This window comes from Poecilia latipinna, unplaced genomic scaffold, assembly GCF_001443285.1.
Source record: "Poecilia latipinna isolate Pla-1442-1.1 unplaced genomic scaffold, P_latipinna-1.0 Scaffold273, whole genome shotgun sequence".
NCBI lineage: Eukaryota > Metazoa > Chordata > Actinopteri > Cyprinodontiformes > Poeciliidae > Poecilia > Poecilia latipinna.
The window spans coordinates 311444-327905 of record NW_015112889.1 but is presented as its reverse complement, the minus strand read 5'-3'; the positions used below and the strand labels follow the sequence as shown (position 1 = coordinate 327905).

General features: G+C 39.9%; 1 protein-coding gene across 3 annotated transcripts in view; it reads right to left on the bottom strand.

Annotated features, from left to right (window-relative positions):
- Positions 1–16462, bottom strand: part of inpp5a (inositol polyphosphate-5-phosphatase A) — a 220012-nt gene that overhangs the window by 76768 nt on the left and 126782 nt on the right. For all 3 annotated transcript variants that reach the window (XM_015033581.1, XM_015033583.1, XM_015033582.1), the window contains 2 exons: positions 3561–3624; positions 1391–1494 (listed from right to left, as the gene is read on the bottom strand). In XM_015033581.1, the coding sequence (XP_014889067.1) occupies positions 1391–1494; positions 3561–3624 (168 nt within the window). The remainder of the gene's footprint in view (positions 1–1390; positions 1495–3560; positions 3625–16462) is intronic.

Sequence of the window (16462 nt, the reverse complement as noted above, 5' to 3'; positions counted from 1 at the left end):
ACTTATCTGTGTGTGATTTTTATTGTATTTCTTATTTATTGGAAAAATTGCAATTGCAAAATTGCCTTAGCAGAACATTGACAAAGTTTTGCGCACATTTGTAATGAAAACGCAGCTGATGATAATAGGCTGTTGAAAATGATTCCCACTCATCTGAAGTATTGTGACAGACCTTGTGATGTTTTCTTGTAAAGGTAAGGCATGGACACCTGAGTCGTCACACTCTAATCTTCATCAGATGATCCATTTGAAGGTAGAGATCAGCTCCTCCTTTAACATTTGTCGCCAAAGTTCCTCCACAGATCTCAAGCTGTGTGAGCCCCAAAACTAAAACGATCCGTTTCGGACTCCGCACGGCATCCCCTCCGATCCAACAGCCCACCCCTCCTCTGGAGTAATGGGATTCCTCAAAGCTGCAGATGGATGGCAAATCTAGGCAGTTTCATCTACTAAAAGAGGGCATAAATCAGCGGTGGAGGAAGCGGGGACGAGGCAGGGGTTATCACCAGTCTGCCTCCCTCATGAGAGCTTTGCATTAAAGCATTAGTGAAATTAATTCATCTTTCATAAGAGGTTTGAGCAGTATCTGTGATCTATGATAACAACCAATTTCTCACTACGGAGGGGTCGCAGGAGGAGGGAGAAAGAGAGGAAGGGGGAAAATACTCTGCGACCCTGATAGACTACACAAATCTGCTCTTTTTAAATGGGCTAACATTATGTGGAGTGGTGCTCTCTGGAGCATCATCCCAGATTCATACGCAGGCTGGGGAAGAGGCATCTATCACGGGCCAAAACTTTTCTCATCTTCTCCCCCCCCCACACACACACACACACATCCTTCTCACGCTGTTTTCGGGCCTTCGTCTTTAACGTTTTCACTCTTTAATTGTTTTTAGATCAGGAGATCCTGAAGCTGCTTCTGTGGATCTCTAGGATGTGCAATGAGGTAGTGTGTGTGTGTGTGTGTGTGTGTGTTTTTGGGGTCCTAAAGTGTGTGAAAGAGACGGAAATTGAGGGGAAGTGTGTGAAGGGGCCGTATCCATCTGTTTTGCATATATTCGCGGAGGCGGCCGTCGGAGCATGGTTGACGGATGGGCAGGGAGTGCAGGGATGACACGCGGGCCGCCGTGCTCTTTATTACTACATCAGCACTGCGGCGCTGTGCACGCGGCTCGCCGTCTGACGGGAAAACCGTACACAGCGGAGCGATCAGCGGGACGCAACCAGGACCTTTTTCTTTTTAGGTGTAATTCATGTTCAAACTGAGCATGCATATGAAAGACATAACTTTTTTTTTTTTTAATACATCTAAAATTAAGGAAAAACAAACAAAAAATATTAAGTTAAAAAAAGTATTCATGTGTTTATGAATTTTATTTCTTCCCACCTGTTCAAAGAAGTTTGCTGGGAACTTCTCCTTCTGCGCCATGGGTGACTTGCACTGCTTTATTGAACGGATTTCCTTCCCGGTCACTTTATGAAACCTGGCGTCTGAGGAGGAACAGGAGGAGGAGGAGGAAGAGGTGAGACGGAGAAGGACAGAAGGAGGAAGAAGTGAAGGAGAAAAGTGGAAAAAAGGAGAGAAATGTCACAAAAAACAGATTTGTTAATATTTGGGGACTTCATGAGTGAGTCTAAATCTTCTAACTGCTCAGGCTGCTGAAGTGGCAACTGCACCACCTGCTGGCCAGACTGAAGAACTTCAGGAAGAGAATTAAAACGAGGAGCAGCTACAGGAATACAGCTGTTGTTTTAATGTGAATAATATAATATTTAATGATAAACAGTTCTATAGGGGGTGATATGTGTAATGAAACAGCCGTATTGACCTCACAATATGAAGCCAAAATAAAAAATGGATTAAAAACCCCAGTTAAAAATTAAATGTCATAACTCATTTCATCCAAGCATCTTCAAAGAAAAGTTGTTTTTGGTGATGCTGTGGATCCGAAGAATCTCCTGTAGCAGTCAGTGTTCCAACTAAACTGAAGGAACCTCTGACTGAAGGCTTTTGAAGTTTGACAGTCTCATTACTGTCATGAAATGCTAACAGCTCAATATTCGGGCAACTCCACAGTAACATGTCCTGCTTGACACCAGTACTGCTAATCCACCTTATTTGCTTCTGCTGCTTCACTTTAAATCTCTTTCTGGCCAAGACTTCCTCCTTTTCTCCATGAAGCCTGCATTTCAACTCCTCTGTGATTTGAGGTCGTAGTTTCGGTATTACATGAGCTAATCAGCTGCTCCCAATTATAAAAACAATACTTTGTTGCCAAGGTTACGCATCAGGTCAGCTATCCATAAGTAGAAATGTAATTTCAAAAATTCTTCCAGCTGCACAGCATCCAAAACCAGAGGGAACAATTGTCTAAACCTGCAACCCAAAGCTAAATTTGATCCCAAATCAAACTTTCATTTTTCAGCAACAAAACGATGCTAAATATTAATCTAACGAAATATTGATGTCAAGAGGAGAAGATCATTTTTTTGGGGGGGGGGTGATGGTCCAGCCAGAGTTCAGAACCAAATCTGATTTTAAGGTTGTGGAAAAGACATGTCGTCACAATCTGACAGCAGCTGGGATGCTGACAGACTGCAATGTGACAACTCAATCAAAAAGTACACACTCATGCAACCAGGTGAGTGTACTGTTTGTTTTGTGATTTTATTGTAACACAAGATAGTTTGAACACTCAAAAACATGTAAAAAAACACAATCAGATAAATAAGTGCTATTTTTATAACCTTCAATTAAGTATTTTCTCAGGATTAAATGGAGAAGGCATGAGAAGTTATTAGTAGTTGATTGGTGTTAAAACATGTTTTTATACATCTACAGCACAAATATTAGGAAGGTGTAATCGTTGCGTTGCATTTCAGTTTGCCGGGAGCAAAAGCCAGCCCAGAACGTATTTTACCAAGTTGAAAAATAATTTAATGTTACTTTTAATCAGAATTTATTTGTATATTTGGCAGCAAATATACAAAAAAAACCCCACAGAGAGCCCAGATATGAGTTAAATTAGAGAGAAGCAGAGTAAAATGGTTATTATTTTAACATTTATGGGTGTGAACATTTTAATTCCACTGCAGAAAATAATCAAAATATAACATTTCTGACTGAAGTTCTTCTTCTGCCTGTAGATGTGTGTGACCCTCCCCCACACCGCCGCCCTGTCCTTCACTGGTGCTAAAGCTGATCTGGTGTCTAATAGGAAGTGAGGCGCCTCCTCATCTATATCCTTTCTTTAATTAGCGCGGTCGCCGGACCCCAGGGCCCTCTGACACGGCGGCCTGATGAGACCGCTGTAACTGTCCAATAACTTGCAGTACGCCATTACTGGCAGCCCCGAAACTGTATGAATTAAATCCTAATATTAATAAGCATTACCATCCGGTCCTGCTGCCTCCGTATTATCTGAAGAGTCAATCTTAGCTGACTGGTTCTGATGGAAACAAGAATAGCTGGTAAATGGGATCGACACGAGGATTCATTTCTAGGGAGTGGTGATGTATGGGTGGTGTGTGTGTGTGTGTGGGGGGGGGGGTCTCACCTTCGAAATTATACTCCAAGACGTTTTTCAGAGAATCGTGGATAAAGTAGAAACATCCAAGAGCCTGCAGAGAGAGAAGAGGAAACAATGTTAGATGGTTGATGCTGCAGAGAAGGAATGAAAGGACTGACTGAAACATTTAGAATAAAAACAAAAAACATCAGCAGGAATTCAGGACAAATATTTATTTAATGACCAGAACTTAAACATGGAGCCTTTAAAATCAGCGAGTGAACAGGCGGACGGACGGATGGATGGACGGACGTTGCCCCAGCCTGTTCAGGTCCAACACGATGTCAGGTTGAAAAGACATTAGCAATGCCGTTACCACAGCAACTGTTGCTCCACATTGTTGTGATTAATTAGCTGAAGTTTAAAACAGCTGCCGCTCCTCATAGCGACTTTAAAACCTTCAGCCTGTCTCTCTAATTAAACGACTGGCTTCATAAGGTTGGCAACGTGGCCGGACAGACCCACTCCACCAGAACCGCTACACACCATCAGCTGCACAGCGACAGGTGCAGCGTCCTCCCAGTACAGTACACTTCGCCTTTTTCCTGCACTCCTCCAATGCAACAATTTACCCTTTCAGAGCACACATTCAGATGGACTTTTCAATGAGCAAAGATCAACTTCAATAGGCTTAAAATCTTAATTTTCCCTCCGAACAATCAGGAAACTTTCCCAGTCGGTGGACGAGCCAATCAAAGTCTGTGGGAAGAAGTGGGAGAGCAGCAATGGGGGGGATTTGATGCGGTTCACACTCCACTACACTGCTTTCTGTTGGCCTCTTTACATTTAGGGCAAATGGAGGCTAAGCTCAAGCTCAATCCCCTGTGTCTTTGAGATAGCAGACCTTTGGCTCAGGATAAGTCTCTGTCCCCCCCCAGCCACCACCAAGCCCCCCCAGCAAACACTGAGGCAAAGGCTGGTGAGTCAGTTCTACTGGAAAGAGCTGATCCAACAAAATAAAAAGAACAAAGGACAAAAACAACTAAGTTAGATGCAAATATGAAAATGTTGGTGAATAAAAAACAATTTCAGAGTAGGGATGCACCAGTCTAATGTTAATATCTATATGTGTCCTGATATTGAAAAGGTGTAGAGATAAGCCTGTTGCAATAAGCAGTTGATCAAATGATAAATCAAAATTAGCTTGATTAATTCAATTCTGATGACTATTATTTTTTTAGTCAGCAGTTGCACAGGCTTCTGTCGATCGCCAATTTCCCAAAATTAAGGAAATTCGGGTCAATTTATTGGTGAATGCCTAATTAGAACGGTCTAGTCAAAGCACAGACCAAAATCCAATTGATAATCTGTGGCAAGACTTCAAAGCTGATGCTCAAATATGTTCTTGATCTAATATGAAGATGTTTGCAGCAAAATGTAAATTTATTCATGAAACATTTGAAAATGCTATGCAATTTATCTTTAATTTCACAAATACATACGACTTCCTGTATTGAATTAGACACGTGATCAACAACAGACACTAATATATAGACTAAAATATAGACTAAAATATTCACTGAACTACGGTCCAGAACAGCAGAGCATTCTGGGAGATGTAGGCAGAGACAGGCTTTAGCTGCTCAACCTCTCATGGCCCACTACGCAAGGTTTGGTGGAATTAACCAACTCACTCACTCTTTGGTTACCTAGCAACTCACTCACTCTTTGGTTACCTAGCAACAACCTGTTGAGTAACTGGCGCAGCAGCAGTTTAAGGTTCCACCACTGTCCTTCATAGCTTCTTAATAATAAAAAAAACAACCGTGTGGAGTGAAAACTGTGGCCGTTTGGCAATATTTCAGATATTTAAAACAAACACTAATCAAAAATTATCAATACTGAAGTTTTTCAGCCATATTGTCTGTTCCATAGGTTTGTAACATAACAAAAATCAGAAATGGTCCAAAAGGCAAGAATACTTTCGTAAGGCAGAGTGTATGACAAGGGGAGAAGAGCTGAAGGAAAACAATCAGGAAGCATGAGGCAGGATTTTATCTTTTCTCGTCTTTTCCTGTGCGGGGGACGGCGTTCCTCTGCATTATTTATGTTCGCCGGCACATCTTGAGATTAAACATTTGCTGATTTGTCAAAAGCACAAACATGAGGTCCTGCCCATCTCCTTGACATATAAGTTCAGCCGACACAAAACACCGTCGCGCATTTAATTGATGAGAACTGCGGCTGGTGACCCGAACCTCCGCCGCGCCACCCGCCCCCTCCCTTTCCCCTTCGTCATTCCCTCTTCCCAGCTGTGATGGAGGAAGGCGAGACTCAAGGTCAAAAATTCACCGCGGAGGGAGAGCGGCTTCCAGGAAGGCGGCCGCTGCGCTTTATTTGTGCTCGCTTCTCTTTATGTTGTCTTTCACCTTAAAGGTGCCAACACCAGACTGGGAGATAAATAGGAAAACACAGGCAGGGAGGGAGACGGGTGCCATTTGTCAAGGCGGTGGCACTGTGCTAAGTGCTGTTGTTTATGGGAATTTTTCAGAGGCTGGTGAAGCAAAAATAAAGAGACATAAGGTGCATATCTTTTTAAATAACAAATTAAACTGCACTCTGCAATTTATCTGACGGGTCCAAGCACAGCTGATCGACAGAAAATGGATGAACTTCATATGTAGGAGGCTCTCATGATATATTATTAACCTTGAAAAAAAGACCACAGACATGACATTTGCAGGAAAAAAGATCACATGATGTAACTGCTTTTAATTTCAGGTTGAAAAGAAACAGATTTCCTGCTGCTGAAAAAGATTAGGACATATTGTGGTTAAAATAACAGTTAAAAATGGCATATCTGTTAAAGTTTTTGTGAATTTTTTTTGCATTTTTTAAGGTCTGTTTTATACGACAGAATATTGGGGTTAATGTGAATCAAAGAAAAAAAATAAAGCAAGGATTGAATTTCTATCAAAAAATCCTAAAAAAAAAAAAATCTACATTCATCTTGCATATTTCCAAAACAAACTGAAAATATGCATTTCCATTTTCTGTGATGTTGAAATGTCGAAATTTGAAAAAAAAGAAGATAATTTTCCAGAGAAAAGACATACATTTATTAATATTAAAACTAATATTTTGTCTGTTATTATAAAGTCAGACATTTGAGACACAAAGTGCCAAAACTTCTCTAAGATTAAAGATGTAAATAAAAAACATTCACATCTGGACATCTTGCTGAGTGGAAGTGGAAGATCTGGACCCTTTCCCGAACCGGGTCCAAACTGGACCCAGCCATGCTGCATATCTCCAGAGATCATTCTGATTTAGTTTACCAACAACTTCTGGCATTCGCTTGTTGAAAAACGTTTATAATCTCAGTAAACTTTGGAGCTTTTTCTCACGTGTGACATTATAAGTCATAGAATATCTAAGTGTTTACATTTTAATGTACGCCTTTATCAATGATTTTTTTTTTCTTGCAAATACAGAACTTCTCAATGTCAAAAAATATTTTTAAAACTGTCTAGGAAATATGTAAAATTATTTCCTTGTTGCCTCTTTAAAATGCCTTTGGACAAAATGCAGATTGGAAAGTCCCAACAGTATTTAAACATTTAAGTATTTAATACATTAAAGCTGGCCAGGAGTGCACAGCAACAGGTGGGGGAGGAGCTGTACTCTGTGACGCAGAGCTTTGGGCCTTTTAAAAAGTCCAAAGCAACCAGAAACAGACGTTGTCTACATGTAAGTAATGGCTCAAGTCTTCAATAAAATAAATTTTGTGCTTTACTGTCATTAAAATTTAACATTTTTCTGTTTTATTGTAAACAATAAAAAGATCTAAATTATCGCAAAATGGAAAATGTAACGGTTTTTCCTAAAGCATTTTTAAAATTAAAAATCCTCAATGTGTGGATTTTGGACGAAGGTGGTGCTCCTGCAGGAGATCCAGATCAGACGACTATAAACAAAATTAATATGACACCGGCTAAATCAATTATCAAACAAATGATAAACAGCCGTGCCTAAGTGGATACCCGTGTAATCGCAAAAATCTACTTAACCCCAACCCTCATAAATATTCATTTGACGCTGGGGTTCTGAACCCAGCAGCCACTGCGCTGCTTCCTCCTCCTCCTGCTCCTCTTCCTCTCTCCTGCACTCTTCATGAAGGAGCCATTATATTAGCAGGGGCCACAATTAATCCATTTCTCTCCTCGCATGACAGCCTCAAAATATTCATTAGGGCCGGACTGCGCTGACAGGCCGTGCTTATCTCTTACCAGTGGCTTTACAATGGCCCGTGTCAAACGTATGTTTGTCACGTCCCTCTTTATTGATTAGCTGCCAGATTCACTTGAAATAATTAAAAGATTATTTTACATATTTATAAACCTCACTGCCAAGGCGCCTACTTAATTTTCCACTAGTAAAATGCAGTCTATTAAGTGCGCTGTGAGGGCCACGGGTGGAGGAGGTGAGGGGAAATGAGTAATCGCTATAATTGTAGACAGAAAGACAATAACCGCGCCATAAAAGCTGGGATTTTATGACCTGTTCTGGCAATGCTATCTCTTATCACAAGTCATGTCGGCTCACAGATAAGGACACACTGACACCAGCCTGGCTTTGTGCACTACTCTCTATGTGTGTGTGTGTGTGTGTGGCTGACATTTCCAAAAGCCCAGCAGATACGAGCTGAACAAGTCCCAATACACTTGCCGGTGGAAAATAGAGACTTGAGAGCAGCAGTACATAGCCCGCATACTTTGCTCCGCTGAATGTTTCATCAATACCAGAGGTTGCAAAAAGCGCCGCGGGCCGGCAGGGAGAAGCAGGTGTTCTGTGACCCCCGCATAGATTTTCTGCGTTTAGTGTGAAAAATGAGCCATAAAGCAAACATAAAAGTAATAATTTTTCCTCAAGGTCTCGCCTCCAATCTGCGCTCAGGGAAGAGTGGTCAGTCCCACGGGGGCTGACACACTCCGGTGTCATGGCGGTGTCACAGTGAGACTTCAGAGGGTAATGCTCTGCCGCCCCTGCAGATGCTCAGTCTCAGTGGGTTTGATGGTGAGGGCCCAAAAAGGTCTAAAGCGGGAAAATGTGTTGGATTTAACAGGCAAAGCAACAACTATCAGTGAGATCATCTCTATAAAAACAGGAGTTGGCGGTTTCGGCAGAAAGACGTCATCAGTTGATGCGTTTCCACTGCAAAGGTGCAAAAATCTTTGGCTTTAATCTTCTAATGTTGGAAAAAACACAATTTTGCAATTGCAAAGTTTCCATTTAATAAGAAATGAAAATAAAATCACACGTGAGTAAACATGTTCACAAGGTAAGTTTTTAGACATCATGGCAGTGACGGATGTAAACAGTTACATGAAATATGTTCATAATTCAGACATGATGCCAGCACTCATCTATCAGCAATCAGAGAAGTTGGCGTCTTATTCAGGCATTGGAGAGGCTACGTGTGCGGCGTTTTGGGGAAAATGTAGTCGGCGATTTTACAGAGGAGCTGTGGATTCGATACAATAGTTGTCCGAAAAAAACAAAAACAAACCATCATCCTCCTTCCTGTCATCGTCTTTGTTGTTTTTCCCAGTAACAATATGTGGCTTTTGATCACATGACTTGTGTATTGAAAAAATAAAAGTTTCCGCTCGAGTTCTGCGAAATCTACTTTGATAAGTCCAAAAAAACACAACAAAAAAAAACACCCCAACCTACTGCAAAAACAAGAGTTTTTTTTTTTTAAATTGACATGTTTTCATTAGGCAAATTTATGTCGGTAATATCAATTTCTGCAACTCTATGGTTAATGTAAACACAGGTACTGACATAATAGAAGCATTGGTAGAAGGGTGTAAAACAGGAGAGTCTCTAGAGAGGCTGTCCCATTAAATTCATCCAAAGTTCAGACCATGCAATGCTTTGAGAAAATGCAACAACTCAAGAGCTCCGTCTCAGACTCTACTCAGCATGATAAATGTTTAAGTTTATGACAAAACAATTAGAAAAAGACTGAAATGTGTCTGGAAGGGATGAAGGAGAAAGTCTCCCCTGTCTAAAAAAAACAATTTTGGTCTGAACCACTTCTGGAGAAAACCAAACAAAACAAATGTCAAGCATAGTGCTAGAAGAATGATGATGTGAGCGTGTTTGGAAGTCAACTTCCTGCTTTGCAAACTGGACTTTCTGGTCAAACAAACTAGAGTTTGACTAAAGCAGACTAAACGGGGCTGGTGTGAATGCACCCTAAACGCCGCTGATGCTACCACCATTCTGCCGCCATAACAAAAGTTACATCAGAGAGGTCAATCAGCTCTGATTAATAGATTCATAATATCCACAAAAAGTCATCAGAGATTATCTAAATGATCTTTCTGATGTGGAGAATCCAAAGCTCTACTGAAGCCCCTATTGATATGCAGGATCTGGGCCCCAAGCAGCACCTTCACAGGAGCCTCTCTGCACAAACAGCCTGTTTGTCATCCCAGCAAGGAAAACAGCACGGCACTAAAGTGTGCAGCATCAATAGATGGCTTGCTCTTTTCTCCCAGTCCAGAGATACAGATGGAGAAGCTTTAGTATTTTTTGCCTCTCCAGAGCCCAGCAGCCGTCCCAAACTGCCATATGTGTTTGCCAAGCCCCCTCCCACCCCCACTTCGCAGTGCCATTGATTGAGTATTCAGAGTATTGAGCCACAGTGTCTATTATTCATCGGCTGCCGGGTAGGCCTGACTGGATACACAGACAAAACTCTCATTAAAACTTCTTCTGTCACTTCCTGTGATTTGAAAGCGGCCCGAGTGATGGAGGCATCCGTCAGGGGCCTGGAGAGACACTCGTCTCTGGGGGGCGGGAGGGGAAACAGGGGCTCTAGGTAAAAACGGAAAGGACTGCACTCTACAAAGAGGAAACAAGTTAATGTGAATTTACCTAATTACAAGGTAATTACAACTAAGATTAGATTTACTCTCCTTCTTCTCCAATGAGGAAAATAATGTGCAAAGCTCGAGAGAAAATTGGTTTATATCACAAATCAGGACTTAAACTGATCCTGTGCAATTAATGAAACCAGGTAGATTAGCCATTTTAACCTCTTTTTGATCAATACTTACCCAAAACAGTGCATCATGGCCACTGTACTAAATGCTACTAAGAGCATAATAAAGGGTACAGGGTTCCTACACTTTTCTCACAGTAAAATTCAAACATTTTCAAGCATTTTCAAAATGAGTTGTTATTGTTTTTACATTGGTTAATGCTTTTATTATAATTTCGTAGTACTTATACATGTAAGGTGTATTATTAATTATTATTATTATTATTATTATTATTATTATTATTATTATTATTATTATTATTATTAACTTTCCAAACTTAATAATAATTATTATTATTAGCAAAAATAAATAATTTTGGTAATTCTAACTGACCTAAAACAAGAAAAGTTTAGTCTGGTTTGACTTCAAACAGTGGGAAAAATTGTGTCTGTGTCTTTTTATTATCTTTAAATATCTGGTTTCAACTATAAATAAACAACTGTAGGTTTTTAGGTTAGGCGTTAGATTGCACTTTACTACAAAACTGCAGATTAAATCTCAAACACTTTCATAAAAACCAACAAAGGGGAATTCATAAAGCTGTAAGTGATAAAATCTGCTGCATGTTTTGCACACTAACAGCTCCAGTTCCTCACTGGATGTAAACATGAACATTAAGTCCAGCTGATGCCAACAAACTGAAAATATTTTTGCAGAAGTTGACAATTTGTCTGTAAAGTTTGTATTCTAAGCTTTAAGAGGCTGGCATTTCTTCCAGAGTGCAAAAACACAATATCAAGTATTGTTCTAATTTTTAGAGCAAATGTTTTACAACACATGAAAGTAGACAAAAATAACTTACAACTAACTTATAAGCAAGATAAATACGCTTGTTTTAAGTCACGATTTCTTGAATATAGAAAAGTTCTAATGGCAGATTTTTTCACTTATAACAAGACATTTTTCCATGTAAAAAGAGAAAAAATTCTGCCAGTGCAACTAGTGCTTTTATATCTGTAAAAATGTAAATGTAAATCTGAATCTTTACGAAAAGTTGATTGTAAGTTAATATCCACTTTTTTTTAGCACAAAGTACGAGCTAAACTCTGGTTTGAACAAATTTAGTTCATCAACTTTATTTATCAACTTTATGTTCTTTATCACTGAACATCAGTGATAAAGAACATAAACCGTAAAAATAAAGCTATAATGATTTGAAAACTCAAACAATAAAATGATGCAGTTAAGCAGATTATTATAAAAGATTATTTCAGTAAAAGAGTAATCGAGTGATCAAATAAACAATTCTCCCATTCTCTAGCTACTTAAGCTAGAAAAAGAAATATATTAAACAGAAAATGCTTATAAATGTTTTTATCAATAAGAAAAAAAAAAAATTTGCTTAAAATGCAATAAGATTCAAACATCTCTAGACTGAAGTATGAAAAAATAAGTGTAAAATGAGATGAGAAACAAAACATTTCACATTTCTTAAAAAAATTAAAAAGTAAACTTAAATTGAGCCATTAAGTAAACGCTGCCTTCGCACTGCACCTCGAAGGCGGAGCTAGCTCCACCCACAGCTGAATGGTTGCCATGGTGATTAAATGATTTCTCAAATGTCCATGAAAGAATCAAGGCAACACTTCAGGTAAGTTTTTGATAAGGGAACAACATTATAACATGATGCAAAGCTCAAAAAAGCTGATTTTACTTAATACTGTCCCTGGACTGAACGCTGGCATAAATCATTCTCACCAGTCTGGACACTGCTGCCTGTTTTATATAAAAGAACAAATAAATGAGTTCAGACATTTTATTTTTCTGTTGATTAGCAGTGATATCCAACATGCATTACATCAAAAGTCGCATCGGAGGGACATTTATTCAAACCCATCTCCCACAAAAAAACGAGGTGCTGTTACTGTATGTATCAAAGATATTTAACAAAGTTATCAAAGTCTTCCATCAGAATTAAGCTGAAGGAGGAAAAAAACAGCATTATACCCAAGATGCTTTAAAGTCTGAGTCATATCATGTACACTCGTATTCACTTTGTTTCTTTTTTTTTTTTTTTGATGAATGTCGCTGCTGTGATGGTTTTATTGCTTTAGACCCCTCTGCCGGGCAGGTTAGAGGAGCGACTGGACGACTGATGAGCGTGGCAGGAAATTGGCAGATGGAAGCATCCATTTCACTGCTAATTAGGGGGTCCAGAAGCCCGCCGACTGACAGGGTTCAACTGGGCAATGTAGTGCCTGCCAGCTCCCATCCCGAGCGCTTTATAAAACGCTCTTTAATTCCCCGGCACAATATCATTAACTTTGTAAGTGGATGAACACAATGGACAAGCAATTTAATTAACTTCTACCATTGAATGTTGGAGGGGAGACTAAATGAAATTAATGCACAATATTTCCCAGGGAGGCAGCCAACCTTGGGAGTCGGTCTGGATTGTTGGCAGGTCAGGCGCTGCTGTGGGTTTGGCCAATTATGCCTTGTTTAGACCCATCCATAATATTTTCCTCAAAAGAAAATAAAATCAGTGGTTTTTAGATCAATCATGAGCGTGTGTCGCTCTGCATTCTGGGAGATTTTAGAATAATGAAGTGGAAGCCCGGAAATGGTCCGCCAAAAGCCTTGAAAGTCAACCGAGCCGAAAAATCACAACTGATCCGTGGAGCTGCAGGGGTTCACGTGCAATAGACGATCAATAAATGGCTTCGTGGAGGTTGGGATTGGGAAATAAAACCCGACAGATGATTTTATCAGATTTTTTTTTACACTTCTGTTGCTGTTGGATTTCATTCAGATCCTCGGACCTCAAAGGATGAAGCTTCTTTAGTGGCAGCGAGAACCCAGCACATCAGTAAATATCAGCTCATTTATAAAAGAGGCATTGTTTTGTGCATAAATACATTAAAACAGATAATATTGATAAAGCATTTTTGAAAAAAATAATGTTTTCATAAAAATTCTATTTGTAAATGTCAAAAATTATTTATCGCCTCTCCAATAAACTACAGTGACGTCTATGATTGCGTTACAGAAATCATTAGTGCTGCCTTGCTTTTTTATTTTTATTTACCTTTATTTTACGAGGATAAAAGCCCATTGAGATTAAAAACCTCTTTTTCAATCTTTGCATGTCTTCTGGTTTTTATGTCTCTTTCCTGATGAGTTCTTAGTCTTTGACGGCTGACAGGCCGACTTGCCATCACCCTAATCTTTACTCAGAAGGCAGGGCTTTGACTGGGCCGCTCCAAAACGTTGAGGCAATTAAAAGATTACTGGGGTATGAATAGTTTTGGGCTTCTGTAATGGTTTAGTGTCACTGACTGCAGAGCTGTAAATCGCTGCCATTAAATGGAGAAGTTTAATAAAACGGAGAGCTTTGAAACATCTTTCCGCCTCCTGGTTTACCCAGCTCACGATTAAGACGCTTCAGATCCTTGATGAAGCTCAGGTCAAAGCGGAGCGGTCCACAATTAAATTAAGATGCATCCGCGACCTCCAAACTTCGTTTAACATCCATTCATTAAACACAGCAAAGAGAAATATGAAGAAAATTAAAGGTTCTGAGAAGAAATCTAGCTTGCTAACAAGGTCAACTTCTCAGCACTAAGTGTATCGGACATCTGCGAGTGGGCATGAAAAGACCTTTCTTCCTTCCTCGCAGGAAGAGCGTCTTCTAAAAGCAATCTTCAAATGACCCGCTGATCTCGGGGGCTCGCATAAATAGTCACTTTCTCTAAACGACGATGCTGTCTTGGCTCGACAAAATCATCATTTTAAAAGGGGATATGAAGATGATGAATATTTGCCTTATTAGATTGTTGCTAAAGATGAAAAATCAAAGTCTGTACAACGGAGATACCCATTAGTAATTAAAATGACATTACCTCCTCCCTGCATTCCCTGCCACTGCTTGCTTGCCAAAGCCATTATTCAATTGTTTCAGATGTCGGGGGTACAAAGTCTTTAATATACTTATGCTCATTAATGTAAATCATATTTGGCTATGGATGTCCAATAATCAAAAAGAATATTTCAACTTGTAATTTCCCATCTATAAAAGCATTCCCATTAGCGAAGGAGGCTCCATGGAAACGACAGCTCCTTGAGCTCATTGATTTTCTTCTTCTTCTTTTCATTTTTTTCTTTCTTTCTTCATTCCTCCATTTTGGAAAGGCTGCTAATGTTGTCATGGACTGTTCATCAATCTATATTTTTATCTGATTCAATAACGTGCCTATTCATGCGGTCTCATTTGTGAAGGAATTGATTAAATTAGGATTATACAGGCTGTGGGGAGGCTGGAAGCAATATAATTTTAACTGATTACTGGAATAAGATAAAGAAGTTTGAAAAAGTTTGTTGACTGAAAGTACAACTTATTTATTTCAATTCATTCTTTTTAGTAGGCTTCTGTAACATCCTTATTTCAGAACTCCTGATTCTTCAACGTGATCCAAAGTAAAAGTTTGTTACTGATTATGGTGGCAACAACAATCTATCTATGTCAAACGGGCTTTACAGCATCCACAGGTTTCAACAAGTAAAATTTAAAGACTTTTTAAAACCTTTGTGATGCCACCTTGTATGAAATATCAGACCAAAACACTTTAAATATAGGAAATGATTGGGGCTTTATTACAATGAAACACAGCAAAACTGACATTTCTGTGGTCTGTCTGTGGCTCCAGGTAGCAGCTTTTTTGCTTCTCATGCTCCGCTGAACCCCCATAGTACCTAGCTTAAAGTATTTTAGCACAAAATGCACCTAGCTTCATATAGGTTAGTGATGGATGGATGGTTGAATGGATAGAAGAATGAATGGATTGACAGGTGAACAGATGGACGATTAGACAGCTGGACAGACGGATGAACGGATGGATGGGTGCTGGGTTGAGTATCTGGTTTCAGCCTTATGATGCATCTCAGTTTCTGCTCGGCTGCAGCGTTCGGCTCCCTCTGCTGGCCACCACAGGCGTTGTAGTGAGTAGCTCTTCTCCTCGGCTGTCCAGTGAGTTGCTGCCCTTTAGCTCTGAAATCTATTGTTTGCTACATCTTAGTGGTGCTACTTCATCACATGCCACACAAACTTATCAAACTTATCTCCACATCTAGAGCCTCCTGCTTCCTCAGCGAGCTCACAACTCTTCCTAAATGTCAAAATCCAGTGTAGATCATGACCATGAAACATCTATTGAATATGGCCACTTCCCGGCCTGCCGTGTCTCCGTGGACAGAGATTCGATTCGCCTCTGTGGAGTCCAGGCCACCGCGCCAGAGGAGAGGGTTCAGTTTCGGGGTCATGTTCAGAAAAATATTTTTTTCTTCTTTTTTACCCCCTGGGATGTATAAAAAAATAAGCAGCTTTCTGTCTGCGTGCTGTCTGGGTATGAGCAGAGGCGTTCTCAGAGCACAACAGTGAGCATGGGAGCGTGAAGCTTTAGACGAGTCTGCAGGAGCACATGCAGCGGCTCGTCTCGGGCTAAGACGGCCGTCCGGTGCCTCTTTGTGGCCTTCTTTGTCTTTATGTAAAAACCAATGCTCTCCAATGATGTGTTATGTAAAATTCCCAGAGGCTTGATTTAAATGGTTGGATATCCTCCATGCTAGCTTAGTTATACTCCAGTGCATCGCCCCTGAGAGCGCAGGGACGCTGCATAAAAAGCAAATGTAAATGCAGCCTCAGCTTCTTAGATAACAAGAAATTATGTCATGCCTTTTTCGTCTTATTGTATTATTATAATAATAAATAAAAAAGAGGGACTTTTCTCGCGCAGATGTTTCTTTTTATCCGTACAATCTCTGCATCCGGGCTTTAAAAGACAGCTTTATAAAAAAAAAAAAAAAAAAAAAAAACGCCGGGCCCGGGGCCAGGGGAGG